At 44.3% G+C, this 20,025-nt stretch overlaps 1 protein-coding gene across 2 annotated transcripts in view; it reads right to left on the bottom strand.

The window, feature by feature from the left end:
• Positions 1-33: 33 nt before the first annotated feature.
• The window catches only part of dcaf12 (DDB1 and CUL4 associated factor 12), a 154,739-nt gene continuing 134,747 nt past the window's right edge, over positions 34-20,025 (bottom strand). The window contains exons 8-10 of one of the 2 annotated variants that reach the window (XR_005943541.1): positions 16,455-16,642; positions 9,221-9,326; positions 5,810-5,923 (exon numbers count right to left, since the gene is read on the bottom strand). Coding sequence is in view for 1 of the 2 variants with exons in the window: in XM_041191776.1 (XP_041047710.1) it covers positions 5,765-5,923; positions 16,455-16,642 (347 nt within the window). In the remaining variant the exon portion in view is untranslated. Of the gene's footprint in view, positions 5,924-9,220; positions 9,327-16,454; positions 16,643-20,025 lie in introns of both variants that reach the window. The other variant, XM_041191776.1, reaches the window with a different exon arrangement.

Below are 20,025 nucleotides of genomic sequence, written 5' to 3'. Positions count from 1 at the left end.
ATAAGGAGTTCAAATATTACCCAAATTGCACTATGAATTTAGCATCTTTTATTCAAGGCAAAAAATGTTTTAAGCATGGACATATCCACATTTTTAAACAACCAGTGTTGGTGCGGTTCGACAGGGTGATTGTCCACAGGTCTGGAATTCCAAATTTACTCATGTTCAAACTACATTGTGTTCAAGAATGCAGGTCTAATCAGAGATCCAAATATTCTTTCACTTATAAAAAGATCACAATTCGCTCACTAGCTGAGTATCCTTCACTAATGTAAAATAATCACCTTTACTAGTGAGATATGGTATGGTGAGTGGCGGGATAAAATTTCACACTAATTATGTAACAAAATTATGAAGCTTGGCTGTCTGCTTTGTGGTAGTCAGTAGCCAGTCCCAGCCACTTTACTTTTACTAAGTAGGCTTCACCAATAAGTAAAGGTTTTACTACTAATGCATGCTGCCTGATGCTAAAGGCACAAGAATTCTAAGGTGTACTTGATCCATTGGAGGTCTGGATCAATTGATGGGACAACTTACCCTGAGCCTTCAATTTAGAATGAATGAACAAGTACTTCCCAATTTGATTACCTAAAAGATAATCTTAAGAACAAATCTCGTGAACAGATTTTTATAAAAATATTCATCCCGATATTTTAGTCCTTTTTTAAAAATATAGTTAATTTTGTTGCATTCAAAAATACAAAATATGCAAATACAAACATAAGCATAAAAGCATTAGAACATTATTCAAAATTAAATTAAACCTGGATGTTTGTTTCAGGAATTATTAATTTATACTTAGAATGACTCTATGGTGCTGTTTTCATTTCAAGCCCAATTCTTTAAACTACTACTCCTGATAGTGAGACAACACCAGCAGCATGCAGGTACATTCAAGCACTGTTTTCTAGAGGGCCAACCTCAGCAAGCAGCATAAGCATTTGAAAGTGGTTCATTCTAAATTCACAGAATGATTACAGTGCAGGCACCACTTGGCCCCTCTTGTTCGTGCCAGCTCTCTGCAAAAGCAACTCAGCTAGAGCCAATCACTCACCCTGCAAATTTTCTCTCTTCATGTACTTAACCAATTCAATTTAGTAAGCCACGATCAAATCAGCCTCCAACACACTCTCAGGAATTGAATTCCCAATCCTAACTAACTAACCACTTGCTGTGTAAAAAGCTTTTTTTTCATGTTGCAGCTGGTTCTTTTGGAAACCATTCAAACTCCGTCCTTTGATTCTTGATCCTTCCACTAATGGGAACAGTTTCTCCCAATCTACTCTGTCTAAACCTCTCAAGATCTTGCAGACCTCTCAAATCTCTGCTCAACCTTCTCTTCTCTAAGGAATACCACCCCAGTTTCTCTGACCTATCCATGTAAATGAAGTCCCTCACCTGTGGAACCATTCTGGTAAAGCTTTTCTGCACCATTTCAAAAGCATTCATATTTTTCCTAAAGTGAGATTCCCAGAATACTCTAATATTCTAATTAATCCCAGTCAACTCCAGATACATCCTCATATTAATCTGTTAGCATCAGACAGGATTGGTCACACAAAGCACACATTTCTAGCACTACCCTGTCTCCTCTTAATTCTGCCTGTAGAGGTTATTTAAAAAAATTCAACGTTTTAAGTTTTTTTATTCTTTGTTTTTTTTAAATCATAGTCTATGCCTGTTGGAATTTTTTGAGATAACCTAGTACCTTCATTACATTCTAGATGGTGTTGCTGTGCAACATATTTTAGAAGAATATAGTGCTGACTGCACATGGCATGTGACATTTATTATACTGTCCCTATCTCTGCATTTTACACCAAAACATTAAATTCCAATGCTGACAAACAGGTAACATATATTCCTATTCAATGGTGTTAAAATAAGATGACTCACTTGGAAAAAAAAACTTGCAGAAAGAACAGAATTCTCTAGATCTTTTTACCTATATCGCTAGGGAAAACACTTGGGATCTATTAAATCTGGAGCGAGTAGGGATGCTTAATTGGTTTCAAATTGATCTAATCAAAATCATCTCCTTTTGGTGTACATTTTTACATGTCAAGAAATCGGATTTCAGAATACACATAAGAAACAGTTTTTCAATGGTGATTTGTGTAGAACTGGCTTGTTCTTCGCGAGTGCTAATAATTTTGAAACCAGTAGCATCTTATGGAAAATAGCTATGCTCAACCCAGCTAAAAATTAATATTGCTCTTTTAAACAAACAGCATTCTCATAAAAATTCTGATGAAAGGTCACAGACCTGAAATGTTACTTCTGTTTCGCCCTCCACAGACACTACTAGACCTGAGTACTTCCTGCATTTTATTTTTCAGATTTCCAGCATCTGTAGTATTTTGCTTCAATATTCTTTTCATTTTATGTTCCATTTCTCAATGGGTTTTCGCACTCAGAGTAAATGCCTAGTTGTCAATTTATAGGTGTTAAAATTCTCTCTCTCACTTTGGTTGAAACAAATTAACTGCTCTACTCATTGGTATAGGATTCTCAGAGTCACATTCCTAAGCCAGTGGTGGGATATATACTTCAATTCAGAAACCTATAACTCAAAGTGTTCAAAAGACATACATTGAAAGTCCCATCTTAATTGGCTTGCATATTGCAATCTTCATGCACACAATGCCATTTTAACAATACAAACATTTACTGTTTGTAAATGTTGTTAGTCACAGTGAAATTTGCTTTTTGAAGCACATGCGTGACTCTCAAAAAAAGTAGATGAGGCAAAATAGCATTAGTTCTCAGTGTACCAAAGTACTAGATTAGAGATTACAAAAGTAAAACACTGCAGATGCTGAAAATTGGAAATAAAAACAAAAATTACTGGAAATGCTGTGAAGAGAGAAGCAGAATTAATGTTTTGATCAATGACTGCTGGTCGGAATGGTAAATTAGAAAGGTAATAGGTTTTAAGCAAGTACAGAGCTAGGAGAGAGTGTAGGAAGAAAAAATAAAAGGGAAGGTCTATAATGTATGATGTATGGTGTGTGATTAAATGGCAAAACGGCTAATGCAGCAAGGAAAAAAGGGGGTGGTAATGGCACAATGAAGTAACAAAAGGTGTACCCAGAGAAGCTGTAAAGGGCAGAAAAATTATAATCAGTACCTGCTGTTCAAAATATGTGGGAGCAATTGTTATGATCTGAAATTGTTAAACTCAATGTCAGGGCTCGAAAGTCATAAAATGCCTAATCGAAAGATGAGAGCTGTTTCTCGAGCTTCCGTTAAATTTCACTGGTATGGGTTAGAAAGTCAAGGGCAGACAGGCAAGGACACAAATGGGGCAGAAAGCAAATAACTGGAAACTCAGGGACACGCGTATGAATTCCATACAGGTGTTCAGCAAAGAGTTCGCCCGATGTGCATTCGGATGCCCCAATGCAGAGTATCACCATTGTGAGCAAAAAATATGAAATGCTAAATTTAAAGAAATACAAGCAAATCAACCTCACCTGGAAGGAGTGTTTGGGGCACTGAAAAGTGAGAAGTGCGTTGAGGGAAGGGTAGCTAGTGCAGCTCCTGCACTTGCATGGGTAAGTGTGGTGGAAAGAGGAGGTGTTGGGTTTGTGGGGGGGGAATGTGTGTGTGTGTGTGTGTGTGTGTGTGTGTGTGTGTGAGAGAGAGAGAGAGAGAGAGACAGAGAGAGAGAGATGAAGAGCAGACCAGGGTACTGCAGAAGCAGTCGTCCCTTCAGAATGCTAGAAGTGGAGGGAAAGATGGCTATGGAGGTGGCAATGATGACCAGAAGATGGTCCATTGAATATGGAAGTTAGGAGTGCAAGATGAGGACAAGGAGAACCCTTGTTTTGGGAAGGAAGAGGAAGTGGTGAGGGCAATAGTGTGGGGAATGGACGGACACAGTCACGAATTCTGCCAACTAGGGTGCAGGGGAATCCTTGACTGAGGAAATTTAAAAACCTATTGGAAACACTAGAATAGAAAGTGTTGAGGCCCTATGTCAACATACACATTGACCTACCTACCTCTGGATAATAACACCACCATTGAATATCAAGCCACTATTTCCCAGGCTGTCACAGATGTCATCCACTCTTGAGATCGACCCCCATCCACTCCACAGTTCCCATCCCCCAACCCCACTTCTGTTTCCTTCCCAAGACTGTCTGCTAGATTTATTATGTCAGCCTAAACTTATTTCTTACAAACAAATTGGATCATCTCTGTTCAGTCCACAAGCTTCTAGTTCGCTTGGCATTTTAGTTCTCCATCAAACTCTGGCCATGGCCATCCTAACCTTTTCCAATGAAGCTCAATGTAAGCTCAAGGAACAGCAACTCATCTTCAGATAAGGTATTTTACAGCCTTTTAAACTTGACATTAAATTGGTCAATTTCAGATCACCACCACTGCTCTCATTTTTCAGACAGCAGGTGCCATTTACAGCTTCTCTAGACCCAGGTTTTGTCCCTTTATGTGCCCCATTATCACCCCCATGATTTCTACATTCATTCATTTTGTCATTTAATCCCATCTTCTACCCTATCACAAATCTTCCTTTACATTCTTTCTCCCTGGCTCTGTGCTCGCTTGAAACCGTTAAATCTCTAATTTTACCAGTTCTGACGAAAGGTCAATCAGAAACACCAATTCTTTCTTTCCACAGATGCTGTCTTACCTCTGTATTTCCAGCATTTTCTATTTTTAGTAGAGATTATATATCAACTAGTTTGACAATGATATTACCCAATTAAACGCACCAAAAACTCAATCAACACAAATTTCACGCCCTAATCTGTAAAATTCCTTTTTCACCAAGATATTTTCAATTATGCTATTTCAGCATCAATGGCACGAAAGAAAGGCTTGAATTTCCAGTAGGCACTACAGGCAGAAATTTTTTAATAGGAGCACCCATTGCAAGTAAAATAGTCCTGAATATTTCTGTGCAAACACTAAATCGTATCACAGCTAATTCTGTACAAATAAAGTGTTCCCTTTAAATTAACACTTGTTAAAAGAGCAATTATTAACTGGTACATAAACTGGAATAGCTGCATCCAATTATAATTATTTTAATATTAATTATATGACTGTGATATTTTAATTAGGTCTCCTTGCCATTCAACAACCCCCGTCCCCAAAACACCAAGCAACTGTAACCATCTGGTATTCATTCAAAGCACATAAGTAAATTCCATCAACTTGTGCTTAACATCTTGATGTCATAATTTAAAAATGTACAATTTTCATTCATACAGCTTTATTAATAATTTATGAATTTCTTTGGGCATCATTAGGCCTATACTTCAAAACATTCAACATATTGTTACAAGTAGAATTACAAGTCCATTAGAAACATGGACTAAAACATTAACATATTTCAATATATGTGAAGGTAACGCATCACTCCTGCACAGAATCAGTTAAGTTTTTTTCTATTTAATTGACACAAAGTACCTTTACACACATTATACCCCTCCAAACTTTCACAGAAAATCTGGTAGTGGTCACACAATAATTCAAGGACCCTATCTCACTATCAGTAGTGAACCAGTTTTAATCTACATACATTTTCAGGAAGAAACTTATGTCAAGAAGGAAGTGGAAGCATACCGAGAAGCACTGAGGCAAATTAAAAGAAATAAAAGAGTCATAGTTGAAACAAAAAAATATTGTGTATTTCACACAATATTTAAAACACTGGAAAGACTGCTGCAATGTGAAAACCCAAGAGATAAAATGCAACAGATCTGCAAATACAGTACATGACAAGGGATTATTAGCTCCATAGGCCTGCATAATTTCCATGAAGACCTGAAGGCAGCGGACCCCCAGCAACAAAAAGCTTTGTTCCAGAGGAGTCGTAACAATGCGTATAGACTGCATTCGGGAAGTGGTCGATGTCTGAAAAGTAATTCCTCCATGTTTCATCGTGATTCTGTAAGTATATAATACAAACATAAGAATCAAATTAAAATGCAATGAAAAATATTCAATTGTACTAAGGCAAATTACTGAAAACTAATTAAGAGCAACATTACAATTACATTATTTCTTTCAATCTGCTCTTTGGAAAGAGAAATGTAATTTTATTCCTTCACTGGCCTAGAGATGAAGTAACTGTCTCTGAACCATACAGTACACAAAGATCTCAGATTCACAGTATCTTACTCTGTGCTGCGCCAGGGGAGAGGTAGGGGCTATAGCACCTCTCATTCACAGAAGGGAAACATAGAAATTAGGAAGAATAAGCCATTCAGCCCTTCAAGCCTGCTCCACCATTCGATATGATCATGGCTGATCCTCTATCTCAATGCCATATTGCCACTTTCTCTCCATACCCCTTGATGCCCCTAATATCCAAAAAATTATCCCTTTCTTAAATATACTCAGTGATCCGGCCTCCATAGCCTTCTGTGTAGAGAATTCCACAGGTTGACCACTCCGAGTGAAAATTTTCCTCATCTCAGTCCAAATTGGCCTGCCCTGTATCCTGAGACTCTGGTCCCTGGTTCTAGACTCCCCAACCAGGAGAAACATCCTCCCTGCATCTAGTCTGTCTAGCCCTGTTAGAATTTTATATATTTCAATCAGATACCCTCTTGTTCTTCTAAACTCTGGTGAATACAGGCCCAGTCGAACCAACCTCTTCTCATACAAAAGTCCTACCATCCCCTAGACTCTCTCCCCTGATTGCTGTATGGACCCCTGTTCAAATTCTGTGTGGACACTGGATGAGGACAGAATCTGACTTAACTGTGATGGCCTTCACATTTAATATAAAGGCCCAAAAAATGTACCATGGTGAATTGGGTGAAACAACTGCTGACCGTGAAACTGCACACAAATAAGGGAGTCACCCCTCAAAATGGGAAGATCAGCAGGGAGAAATGCTTTAAGAATAAAAACATTTGAGAGATTAAAATATTTTTTTTTTAAAATACTGTATTATAATGTGCCCAAAAATCCTGGTAACTGAACATAATGTTTGTTTTGCATCCCTGAACTTTCTGTTAAATGGGCTGAAGAGACTCTGAACACGCTGATGGAAGCAATGAACTAGCTATATTCTGAATGCCAGAACAACAGAAACTTGAAAATGCTGAAGTGTACAGATATCAACTTGAAGTCTCTTGTTTGGCCCAGTATATGGAACACAGGTTGAGTATGTGTTAAAAATGCTAAATGTGTTACAGTATGACACATTTTAAAATGCACTCTATTTATATAGTTTTGTAATATACTTCACCTCCAACTGATTAGCTAACCCAAAATATTTAATTTTTAATCCTCTTCAAAACAAGAACCCATTACCAGATATAAAACAAAAGGCAAAGTTCAGCAATTCAAAAGCAATGATTTTTTAATCAGACTTTTACTAGATTTAAAAGATAAACAGACACCCTCTTGTGAATAAAACATTTTCCACCCTGTAATGATTGTACAACAGCTTATTTTTTACATACCTCCTGTTAAACAGTTTGATTTTAGTAAATACTGAAAATCTAGAATCTAAACAGTTTACAGAAAGCCAAGCAACACCACTAATAAAATAGTATACAAGAGCTGCAGCATAGTTAAAGGGGTTCTTGTCATTACCTTAACGAAACAATGCTGGTGGTTGAACCAAGCAGTTTCAACATGCCAATGAACATTACTTGGGAATACCAATTAAACTTGTAAGAAACTACCGTACAGCAAATGTCGCTTCATTTTTTCATGTAAACACAAGATTACAACTGGATTGTTCGAGGCACTGGTAGATGACATAAGAGTTAACCTGGTTGATTGCAAGCAACAATACTAGCTTCAGAGAGAGTTACTGCAAGTAGACTTACAGCAGTATCAACTTTGGTCTATTATGGCTGCAATAGGGTTACTTAAGTAGGTTACCACTGTTAATCAACAGGGGCATAGAACGTAAGAATAAATACATAATCAATTAGTTTGGGGACAGTGAAGAGTACCGTGAGTAACTTTCAGCACTCCATTACAAAATGGGCATGAAAGCTAACTTAAATGTACAGTGTAGATTTATCATAATTAGTGCACAGATTCAGCAGAGATGATGGGAAATTATCATGGTGGAAAGCCTTGATCTAGTATTTCCACTGAAAAAGGCCAAGAGGAGATTTATGAAGTGTTTATAAGTGGAGGGAGGGAGTTTAGACACTTCCTTGCACAGGTTTTGGGAGCATGGAATGCTTTTGCCACAGGGAGTAATTGAAGCAGGAACTACTATATATTTTAAGGGAAAATTGGATAAATATTTAAAGCACAGGAAGATACAAAACTATGGAGAGAAGAGGATGAACAAGATTAGTTCAGAAATGCTCCAGTAAAGAGCTGATATACACATATGAACTGAATAGTCTCTTTCCATGCAATAAAATTGTTTGGTTCGAGCCATTTTTTTCTATGAGATTAATTATTTGAATTATTGTTTTAGGTTAAACACTTGTTCTTATTTTATATTTGCTCAATTTGTAAGATATATAGATTGGTGAAACAGAAGCATTCTTCCATTCATCAACATTTTTCTCCCACTCACTCCTCTCCTGAGGGCAGCAGACTTTTTGGGGGTAGTTTCAAATATACAAATTGCTTTCCCTTGACCCAACTGGTCAATGTACATGTAACCCTGGGAATCCAAGTGCCAGCTAGTTGCCACACAGTGGGGGGCTGGGGGCTGCAATTTAAAGAAGACTTATTTCATCCTCACCTGACATTCACACACACACACCCCTAGCAAGTATTTTTGGATGGTGATTAGCAGAATTTTGCCTTCTTGTTCAGAAGGTGTTCAGGACAATTCTAACATCCTGAAACTAGTCCTGGCTGATTGACTACCATCACAGGCCTGAGACATTCCCATCTCTGTATGACTACATGAGTTATCACTTGTGACTGGCCTTAAATTATAAACAGAGAAAGGCTTCATTTATAGCTTAGTGGATAAATATAGGACCAGGAAAGGCCCTTCAGCCTGTGATGTAAAGGCACAGAATGGTGCAGAAGGAAACCATACAGAATAAAAGCCCCAGGCTTATTTTATGGTGTGGTCAGATTTGGCTGTTCTTAATTAAATGTGTTCTACAATTCCCCTCAGTACCCTTTACGAGGAAGAGGGAAAAAGAAAAATCAAAATTCCTAGCCCCGATCATGACCCAGTGATCCATGCATAGGATTGGGAGTCAGCTGTAATGCACCCTATAAGTAAATAACTTGCTCTCACCCACTGTTTGGATTCACTCAAGAATCTTTATTTGTGCAAGTTCCAGAGAACTGCCAGCACCCATGGAAATATACCCAAGAAAGAACCAACATCTCTAGGAGACCACCTTTAATGGGAAGAAAATTTTGTCAAAAAATAATATTTTGCAAGTTTTACAGGTTTGGTATTTGCACAATTTTTAATTCCTGCCTTTATTCTAGCCAAGAAAGTTTAAGCTAGTCTTTAAACAATAAAGTAAGCTTCAGTTATGAATCCTTATACAGTACTATGACTGGATGCCTTATGGAGAAGGATCTGGTTAATTTGATTGCAGTAAAATCCATACAATTAGTGGGAAATCTTTAAGATTGCATGAGCTAGAGGGATATGTGCCATATGTCAATGATGTGAGATGTATTAAATTAATGAATATTCCAGGTTCTTAGTTTACTGAGCAAATATCAGAAATATATTTTGGATTAATTGGATATTACATCAAGCTTTCGGAATAAAATATGATGTGTGCTGCTTCTTTTACCTTGTGTGAGCAGAACACGGAACCAACAATGCAACAGGGACTTTCCCACGCACCAGCAGTAATAATAAATTTAATAGGTTTTTGTTGCTATTTTAACAGTGGCAATTGGCTTGGTCATAGAAGACAGAGGGTAGCAGTGGAAGGGTGCTTTTCTGAATGGAGAGTTGTGACTAGAGGTGTTCCGCAGGGATCAGTGCTGGGACTTTTGCTGTTTGTAGTATACGTAAATGATTTGGCGGGAAATGTAACTGCGTTAATTACTAAGTTTGCAGATGACACTAAAGTTGGAGGAGTTGCAAATAGTGAAGAGGATTGTCAAAGGATACAGCGGGATATAGATCGGTTGGAGACTTGGGCGGAGAAATGGCAGATGGAGTTTAATCTGAACAAATGTGAGGTAATGCACTTTGGAAGGTCTAATACAGGTAGGAATTATACAGTAAATGCCAGAACCCTTAAGTGAATCGACAGGCAGAGGGATCTGGGTGTACAGGTCCATAGTTCACTGAAAGTGGCAATGCAGGTGGATAAGGTAGTCAAGGAAGGCATATGGCATGTTTGCCTTCATCGGCAGGGGTATTGAGTATAAAAGCTGGGAAGTCATGCTGCAGCTGTATAGAACCTTAGTTAGGCCACACTTAGAATATTATGTGCAATTCTGGTCGCCACATTACCAGAAGGATATGGAGGCATTGGAGAGGGTGCAGAGGAGGTTAACCAGGATGCTGCCTGGTCTGGAGGTTATTAGCAATGAGGAGAGGTTGGAGAAACTCGGATTGTTCTCACTAGAGCGACGGAGATTGAGGGGCAACTTGATTGAAGTTTACAAAATTATGAGTGGCATGGACAGAGTAGATAGTCAGAAGCTTTTTCCCAGGGTGGAAGAGTCAATTACTAGGGGACATAGATTTAAGGTGAGAGGAGAAAACTATAGAGGAGATGTGCAGGGCAAGTTTTTTTACGCAGAGGGTAGTGAGTGGAATTTGCTGCCAGAGGAGGTGGTGGAAGCAGTTATGATAATGGTTTTTAAGAGGCAGCTTGACAAATACATGAATAGGATGGGAATAGAGGAATACAGACCCGGGAAGTGCAAAATGTTTTAGTTTGACAGGCAATATGATCGGCGCAGGCTTGGAGGGCCGAAAGGCCTGTTCCTGTGCTGTACTTTTCTTTGTTCAATTCATTACCAACAAAACCAAAAAGGTTTTCCCCAGTTATTGTATTGCAGACAAATGAAATACACTTAACCACAGATTACATAAAATTTGCTCTTGTACAATTATCTGTTCCCTGTGGAAGTTATAGAAATGAATCGTTAACTCAACATCTCAGCGATTCTGTTCTAACACAAGATTGACAGTTTTAAAAAATATAAATAGGTATTTCACTAGTGTTCATGTCAATGTTTGTCACTGTTGAAGCTCTGATCTTGAGCACTGTGGTCAATCACCCATTATTACTCTGAACATCATCAAACCTTTGATAGTGTTTGGTAAAGTACACTTATAAACAAGTCACCAATTATCATATAACCTTCCATTGAAATTATAAAATACAACACAAACTGGTCATTCAGCTCATTCCATGAATGAGTTTACCCTCCATGTAAGCAACACAGCTATAATCAAGCTGTAATCATATTTACTTATCCTGTTCCCAGATCTCTTTATATTTCAACACCTAATCAATCTTGAGAGCTTCTGCTTCAACCACTACCCTACCAGTGAATTTCATAACTTCAACTTGAGATTTTCTTGCTGTGTTCTAAACTTACTGCCTTTAATCTTACATCTACAGCCTTTTATTGTGGCCTCTAATCAACATTTTTGCATTTATACAATCCTGGAACACAAAAACATTCCTTGATGTGTTACACAGGTATCATTGGACAAAAACTACTGGATACTGTCTGTTTCTATCAATCCTATCTCATTCTTACATAAGTTTAAGCATCTCCATCATATCACCCTGCATTATTCAAACAAAAATGCTTAATTTTTCAACGCCATCTTATTTTTTTATTTCCTCATTCCTAGTAAGAACAAAACAAAATATTGCAGATGCTGGAAATCGGAAATAAAAACAGAAAATGCTGGAAATACTTGGCAGGTCAGGCGGCATCTATGCAGAGAAACAGAGTTAATTTTTCAGATCGATGACCTTAAACAATTCTGATGAAACATTAACTCTACTTGTCTCTCCACAGATGCTATCTGACCTGAAAGTATTTCCAGCATCTTCTGTTTTTATGACCAAACTAGTAAATCTGTGTTGTACCCTCTTTAAAACATCAGTACTCTTCAAGAGGGTGAAACCTAATACTATACAGTAATCTTAAAGTTTTATATAGGCCTTCATTGCCTGGCAGAACAAACTAAGGTGGCAAGTCAAGGAGGCAGCATTTCAACATCTCAAGGCTGATGCCCAAAGAAAAATCCTTAAGATAAAGGATATGGTGAGGAGATAAAACATGAGAGATCCAACAATACACTGACCATCATGGCATGCAAAGCTTTTTTGAAGCCACCATAGCCCCCTATATGTATTCACAGCATTTCTCCATTTATTATTTCTGTTACTCCTTCAAAGAAGTCTACGAGGGTTATCAAACACAATTACCTCTTTTGAAATCTCTGGTTACTTTTAACTATTTCTCTTTATCGAGATAAATTGTAACTTTATCCTTAGTGACTCATTTTCCCAAACACAGGTGTCTAGTTCACTTGCTTGTATTTATTCAGGTTAATTCCATTACCCTTTCAAAAAATGGTGACTACTTTGCTTACTCTCTCATTCTCCAGCATGCCTCCATATCCAATAAAGCTCTGAAATATAATTTCGAAGGTCTTGTCAATTTCCTCCCTGTGAGAATAGATTTAAAAACTATATATTTTTAGGGAATATTGGAAAGAAGGCTGTGTGTGTGTAACTGATTTAATTAAGCTGGGAAAGGTTACTAGAAGGCAGATTGTCTGGGGCATTTAAAACATGAAAGGATAGAGGTGTTAGGTTGAGGTACAAGTGAATAGGTTGGATCTAACATTTGTATTTTTAGATAAGTTGGGAGTTCGTTTGAATATCAAAGGGTATATTACATTTTACTGACCCAAAAGCAGGCACAAAACAGGAACATTAAAGATTTTCTGTTTGGAAGGATTTGAGTTTCAAAGAGGTGCGAGAACAATGGAGCCTGAGATTAAAGAGGGAAAAGCTATTTTAGAGTTAGCTGTTGCTCTGGGCTATTGGCTGTGTGAGGAGGATCTCCTGGAAACAGCTCTAGGCTAGGAGAAGATGCAGTTTAAATCAGCCATTCAATCAAACCAGAAAAGTCTTTGGCCGCAAAAGACAGTTTTGTTCTCAAGTCTTGGATTTCCACAGCAGAGTGGGAAAGAGGATAATATTACTGGATTTTAATATTTAAACATCTGTAAGGGAATGTTGCCCGGAAGGTATTTACTTGAGGGTCTGACCAAGTAGGGTGTCTTTTGCGGGAATGTTTTGTAAGACTAATTTTAACTATGCCACTGTAATCTGTGTGCTTAAGTTTTCTTTAATTCTTGTTAATAAAACTTTAGCTTTTATTTTTTTTAAAATCCCAAAAGTGTTATTGGAGTCCTTGCTGCTGAGATCAGTATGTTGTCTTCTCGTTTTTAGAATACCAAAAATATATATGGCCCAAAAGCCAAGTTTCCTTCTGGGATTTGGTTTGTGCAGCAATTAACTGTTATGGCTATCTGCTGTGGTCATAACACTCCCTCAGAATTCTTGCACTTATCTTATTCAGACTGGAGTTTTGGCCTCCTTTAGCCTAACTAATGATCTAAAAGTTTCCTTCTACCCATCACAACCTAACTAGTCCACTCTTAACCTATTTAGAATACACCTCTCTGATAACTGTTTTAGTAAAACCAGATGCAAAGAATTATTAAATGCCATTTTTGGTAATTTACAAATTGATAACCCCTTCCTCTCAAGAGGACCCTCTATGCTTCTGACAACTCTTACTTATTGGCCTGGTTTATAACCTCTAAAAATCCGTGGCACCAAAAAGTTCTGAATATTTTACATCTGGCCCGAATTAAAAGTTTAAAAGTGTTAACAAGACACAATCAACTCCTGTTAATTCAAAATTACTTTTTGCACGAAAACAATTTGTGTTTTCAGATAATTTGAATCAAGCAATGACAAATTAATAGAAGAGTGTAAATAAATTGTAATAGACTAGATTTCTATATTTAAATGCAACCACCTTTTCAATTGGATACTAAATGTCATTGTTCTAAGTAATAAGCTAGCAGCTATTTTCTCTTTCTCACTTAAAATTTTCCTGCGTTAAATAGCATTAAGAAAAGCATGAATAACTAAAAATACAACCTGAATCTCAAACTCCACTGAAAGAAATGCAAGTCTAAGGTCATTCAGTCTTTGAAAACTCATTATACTGGTTCATTGCCATCTAATTGTACTTTGATTAATCTCAATCATCTTTTGCCTCAATTATCTTGGCTGGTAGATTTAGGAATGACAGATAAAAACTTTCTCTATGTCTGATAAGCAGCTTTCATTCAGTTTTTGGGTCCGCAAGTCCAACTTTTTTTTGAGCTACTTGAGTGACATCAATATCAAATTATCATTTTACATTATAAATATGTTCCTAAATGAAATCTACACCATTCCAATTAGTCACTTTTTCATAGATTATGCGGAATAATTTTTTTTATTACTTCATACTTGGGATTGGTTTTATTGGTCATTTCAGTACTCTTTCTACAATATATCTTTTACTGTACGTAGCCTGGTGACCAGATAATTTGCTTTCAGGATGTTAGTAGCAGGATAGATGTTAGCCGTGACACGAGAGGGTTCCATTGATCTTCACTGAATAGCGTCATGGAATCTTTTACGTCCGCTTGAGAACAGATGGAAGCTCAGCTTAACATATGGCATCTCTAATAGTGCAGCACTCCCCCAGCACTGGTGTGTCAACCTAGATTGCACCCTAAGTCCCTGAAGTGGGGCTTGAAGCCACAACTTTTTGACTCTGAACAAGAGTACTACCCACTGGGTCATGGATGACACAAAATGAAAGCGATCTGGCAAGTGCATTGTGAAGCCACAGCACAAGCTCTGTGCACTTGTGACCTACTGCCCAGGCTATAAATCTTTGGAAAACAAAAACAGAATTACCTGGAAAAACTCAGCGGGTCTGGCAGCATCGGCGGAGAAGAAAAGAGTTGAAGTTTCGAGTCCTCATGACCCTTCAACAGAACTAGAAAAAACTAATTCTGTTGAAGGATCATGAGGACTCGAAACGTCAACTCTTTTCTTCTCCGCCGATGTTGCCAGACCTGCTGAGTTTTTCCAGGTAATTCTGTTTTTGTTTTGGATTTCCAGCATCCGCAGTTTTTTGTTTTTATCTCTATAAATCTTTGAATGTTAATGGCTCTGTCGCCCAGTTTGAACATGAAAATTTACATCTATTATTCTTCAAGTCTCCCTAAGCTATACTCAATTCATCATATATTTATAAGCCACCTTTTTTTCCTGTGTATATATCTGTACCAATACTTCATATTATTCATAAATGTTCATAAAACTACAGAGCTGATTTTAAAATCTTTTGCAAACTTACTGCGTGTTATTTTTCTAATTCTCTCCCTATTTTGTGTCATCAGCTCATTACATCACCTTACAGCAGGTCTTAGAATCCATACCATGTGGAAGACAAAAAATGCTAACATTTGTCAGATTCCACTCAGTACATCACCTTATTTCTCCATTCCTCAGGTGACATTTTTTTAACTTCATTACTCAGGTTACTGGGTTAAAGCCAGCTTTTATTGTCCCTCTCTGACTGCCCTAGAGGTGATGGCCCTTCAGCAGTCCACATGGTGAAGGTGCGCCCATAATTTTAGGTAGGGAGCTCCAAGATTTTAAGAACATAAGAAATAAGAGCAATAAATGATGTGACTCTTCGAGCCTGCTTTGCCAGTCAGTACAATCACAGCTGATCATCAACCTCAACTCCACTTTCCCAACTACTCTCCATATCCCTCAATTCTCTGGGAGATCAAAAACCTATCTAACCCAGCCTTGAATATATTCAATGACGGAGCATCCATAGCCTGTGGGGTAAAGAATTCCGAAGGGGCTCAGCCCTTTGAGTGAAGAAGTTTCTCATTTGAAACCCAATGTTAATGATTACAGTTCACAAGGAAGACGTGCAAATTTGTGAAGCATTTTATATATTTTGTGTCACTCATTAGTAGTACACTCACTGCAGAGTCAAAGCTGTGGCTTCAAGCTGACACACCAATGCACAGCTGGGGGAGTACTGCACTGTTCGAGGTGCCATATGTTAAATCCCGAGGTTCCAACTACCTACAGGTGGAATCCATGACACTATTAAATGAACATCAGTGGAGTTCTCTCATGTCTTGGCCAATATCTATCTGCAACTAACATCATTAAGACAAATTATCTGGTGATGAATCACACTGGTGTTTGTGGGATCTTTCTATGCAGAAATTATCTATGTTTCCTGATGCTAGCAATTACATTTCAAAACATCATCATTGGCTGTAAAGCACATTAGGACATTGCTAGTTTTAAGTTTTACTAACTGGTCACACTTCATGTGAATCCACTGGAACAGCAGGTGCAGGACTGTGCACATCTTACATTTAGCTGAAAACATTAAATCTCTCTCCAACTTACCAACCAACCCTTCCCTGTTGTTAACTTTAAAATTTCTTCACAAGACTTGAATTTTAGCTTCTCAGTGTAGTAGTCCGCTTGACACTGCCTTTCCATGAACTTCTGAGCTCTGATGTCATAGAAAAGCAGAGAACCTTGTCCAGTTCCTACTGTTATGATGTGTTCATAAAAGCTCACAGATCGAATACCTGTTAATAACAAAACAATTGCTTTTTACCACTTATGATCTTTTTTCAATGTTTACCCTCAAGATGATTTAATTCATCTTCAATGGGGAATATCAAGCAATGATTTTCTTCCTTAAATGAAAGCAAAATACTGCAGATGCTGTAAGTCTGAAATGAAAATGGAAACTGCTGGAAAAACTCAGCAGGTCTGGCAGCATCTGTGGAGAGAGAAACAAGAGCTAACACTGCAAGTTGAATATGGCTCTCGGTTGGAATGGTTTTATTTTCTTATTCTGTTTTGGTATAAAATTTACATCCTCGCTTACCCCACCAGATACACAAGTCACTTTTCTGGTGCAGTAACAGGATTGTTGTTGCTAAGGTTTTCTAGACGTTAGTGAATCTCTCTCTAATCGGGCATGCAGCCGTGAGCGCGAGGGGAGCCGGGAGCCAGAGGGGAGCGCGAGGGGAGCCGGGAGCGGGAGGGGAGCGCGAGGGGAGCCGGGAGCGGGAGGAGAGCGGGAGGAAAGCGCGAGGGGAGCAGGGAGCGCGAGGGGAGCCGGAGGGGAGCGCGAGGGGAGCCGGAGTAGAGCGCGAGGGGAGCCGGAGGGGAGCGCGAGGGGAGCCGGAGGGGAGCGCGAGGGGAGCCGGAGGGGAGCGCGAGGGGAGCCGGAGGGGAGCGCGAGGGGAGCCGGAGGGGAGCGCGAGGGGAGCCGGAGGGGAGCGCGAGGGGAGCCGGAGGGGAGCGCGAGGGGAGCCGGAGGGGAGCGCGAGGGGAGCCGGAGGGGAGCGCGAGGGGAGCCGGAGGGGAGCGCGAGGGGAGCCGGAGGGGAGCGCGAGGGGAGCCGGAGGGGAGCGCGAGGGGAGCCGGAGGGGAGCGCGAGGGGAGCCGGAGGGGAGCGCGAGGGGAGCCGGAGGGGAGCGCGAGGGGAGCCGGAGGGGAGCGCGAGGGGAGCCGGAGGGGAGCGCGAGGGGAGCCGGAGGGGAGCGCGAGGGGAGCCGGGAGCCGGAGGGGAGCCGGGAGCCGGAGGGGAGCGCGAGGGGAGCCGGGAGCCGGAGGGGAGCGCGAGGGGAGCCGGGAGCCGGAGGGGAGCGCGAGGGGAGCCGGAGGGGAGCGCGAGGGGAGCCGGGAGCCGGAGGGGAGCGCGAGGGGAGCCGGAGGGGAGCGCGAGGGGAGCCGGAGGGGAGCGCGAGGGGAGCCGGAGGGGAGCGCGAGGGGAGCCGGAGGGGAGCGCGAGGGGAGCCGGAGGGGAGCGCGAGGGGAGCCGGAGGGGAGCGCGAGGGGAGCCGGAGGGGAGCGCGAGGGGAGCCGGAGGGGAGCGCGAGGGGAGCCGGAGGGGAGCGCGAGGGGAGCCGGGAGCCGGAGGGGAGCGCGAGGGGAGCCGGGAGCCGGAGGGGAGCGCGAGGGGAGCCGGGAGCCGGAGGGGAGCCGGGAGCCGGAGGGGAGCGCGAGGGGAGCCGGGAGCCGGAGGGGAGCGCGAGGGGAGCCGGGAGCTGGAGGGGAGCGCGAGGGGAGCCGGAGGGGAGCGCGAGGGGAGCCGGAGGGGAGCGCGAGGGGAGCCGGGAGCCGGAGGGGAGCGCGAGGGGAGCCGGGAGCCGGAGGGGAGCGCGAGGGGAGCCGGGAGCCGGAGGGGAGCGCGAGGGGAGCCGGGGGCCGGAGGGGAGCGCGAGGGGAGCCGGGGGCCGGAGGGGAGCGCGAGGGGAGCCGGGGGCCGGAGGGGAGCGCGAGGGGAGCCGGGAGCCGGAGGGGAGCGCGAGGGGAGCCGGGAGCCGGAGGGGAGCGCGAGGGGAGCCGGGAGCCGGAGGGGAGCGCGAGGGGAGCCGGGAGCCGGAGGGGAGCGCGAGGGGAGCCGGAGGGGAGCGCGAGGGGAGCCGGGAGCCGGAGGGGAGCGCGAGGGGAGCCGGGAGCCGGAGGGGAGCGCGTGGGGAGCCGGGAGCCGGAGGGAGCGCGAGGGGAGCCGGGAGCCGGAGGGAGCGCGAGGGGAGCCGGGAGCCGGAGGGGAGCGCGAGGGGAGCCGGGAGCCGGAGGGGAGCGCGAGGGGAGCCGGGAGCCGGAGGGGAGCGCGAGGGGAGCCGGGAGCCGGAGGGGAGCGCGAGGGGAGCCGGGAGCCGGAGGGGAGCGCGAGGGGAGCCGGGAGCCGGAGGGGAGCGCGAGGGGAGCCGGGAGCCGGAGGGGAGCGCGAGGGGAGCCGGGAGCCGGAGGGGAGCTCGAGGGGAGCCGGGAGCGCGAGGGGAGCCGGGAGCGCGAGGGGAGCCGGGAGCGCGAGGGGAGCCGGGAGCGCGAGGGGAGCCGGGAGCGCGAGGGGAGCCGGGAGCGCGAGGGGAGCCGGGAGCGCGAGGGGAGCCGGGAGCGCGAGGGGAGCCGGGAGCCGGAGGGGAGCGCGAGGGGAGCCGGGAGCCGGAGGGGAGCGCGAGGGGAGCCGGGAGCGCGAGGGGAGCCGGGAGCGCGAGGGGAGCCGGGAGCGCGAGGGGAGCCGGAGGGGAGCGCGAGGGGAGCCGGAGGGGAGCGCGAGGGGAGCCGGAGGGGAGCGCGAGGGGAGCCGGAGGGGAGCGCGAGGGGAGCCGGAGGGGAGCGCGAGGGGGAGCCGGAGGGGAGCGCGAGGGGAGCCGGGAGGGGAGCGCGAGGGGAGCCGGAGGGGAGCGCGAGGGGAGCCGGAGGGGAGCGCGAGGGGAGCCGGAGGGGAGCCGGAGGGGAGCCGGAGGGGAGCGCGAGGGGAGCCGGAGGGGAGCGCGAGGGGAGCCGGAGGGGAGCGCGAGGGGAGCCGGAGGGGAGCGCGAGGGGAGCCGGAGGGGAGCGCGAGGGGAGCCGGGAGCGGAAGTCGCGAGGGGAGCCGGGAGCCGGAGGGGAGCGCGAGGGGAGCCGGGAGCCGGAGGGGAGCGCGGGGAGCGGGAGCCGGAGGGGAGCGCGAGGGGAGCCGGGGAGCCGGAGGGGAGCGCGAGGGGAGCCGGGAGCCGGAGGGAGCGCGAGGGGAGCCGGGAGCCGGAGGGGAGCGCGAGGGGAGCCGGGAGCCGGAGGGGAGCGCGAGGGAGCCGGGAGCCGGAGGGGGAGCGCGAGGGGAGCCGGGAGCCGGAGGGGAGCGCGAGGGGAGCCGGGAGCCGGAGGGGAGCGCGAGGGGAGCCGGGAGCCGGAGGGGAGCGCGAGGGGAGCCGGGAAGCCGGAGGGGAGCGCGAGGGGAGCCGGGAGCCGGAGGGGGAGCGCGAGGGGAGCCGGAGCCGGAGGGGAGCGCGAGGGGAGCCGGGGAGCCGGAGGGGAGCGCGAGGGGAGCCGGGAGCCGGAGGGGAGCGCGAGGGGAGCCGGGAGCCGGAGGGGAGCGCGAGGGGAGCCGGGAGCCGGAGGGGAGCGCGAGGGGAGCCGGGAGCCGGAGGGGAGCGCGAGGGGAGCCGGGAGCCGGAGGGGAGCGCGA

This window comes from Carcharodon carcharias, chromosome 1, assembly GCF_017639515.1.
Source record: "Carcharodon carcharias isolate sCarCar2 chromosome 1, sCarCar2.pri, whole genome shotgun sequence".
Lineage (NCBI taxonomy): Eukaryota > Metazoa > Chordata > Chondrichthyes > Lamniformes > Lamnidae > Carcharodon > Carcharodon carcharias.
This window is presented reverse-complemented; position numbering and strand designations above follow the sequence as displayed.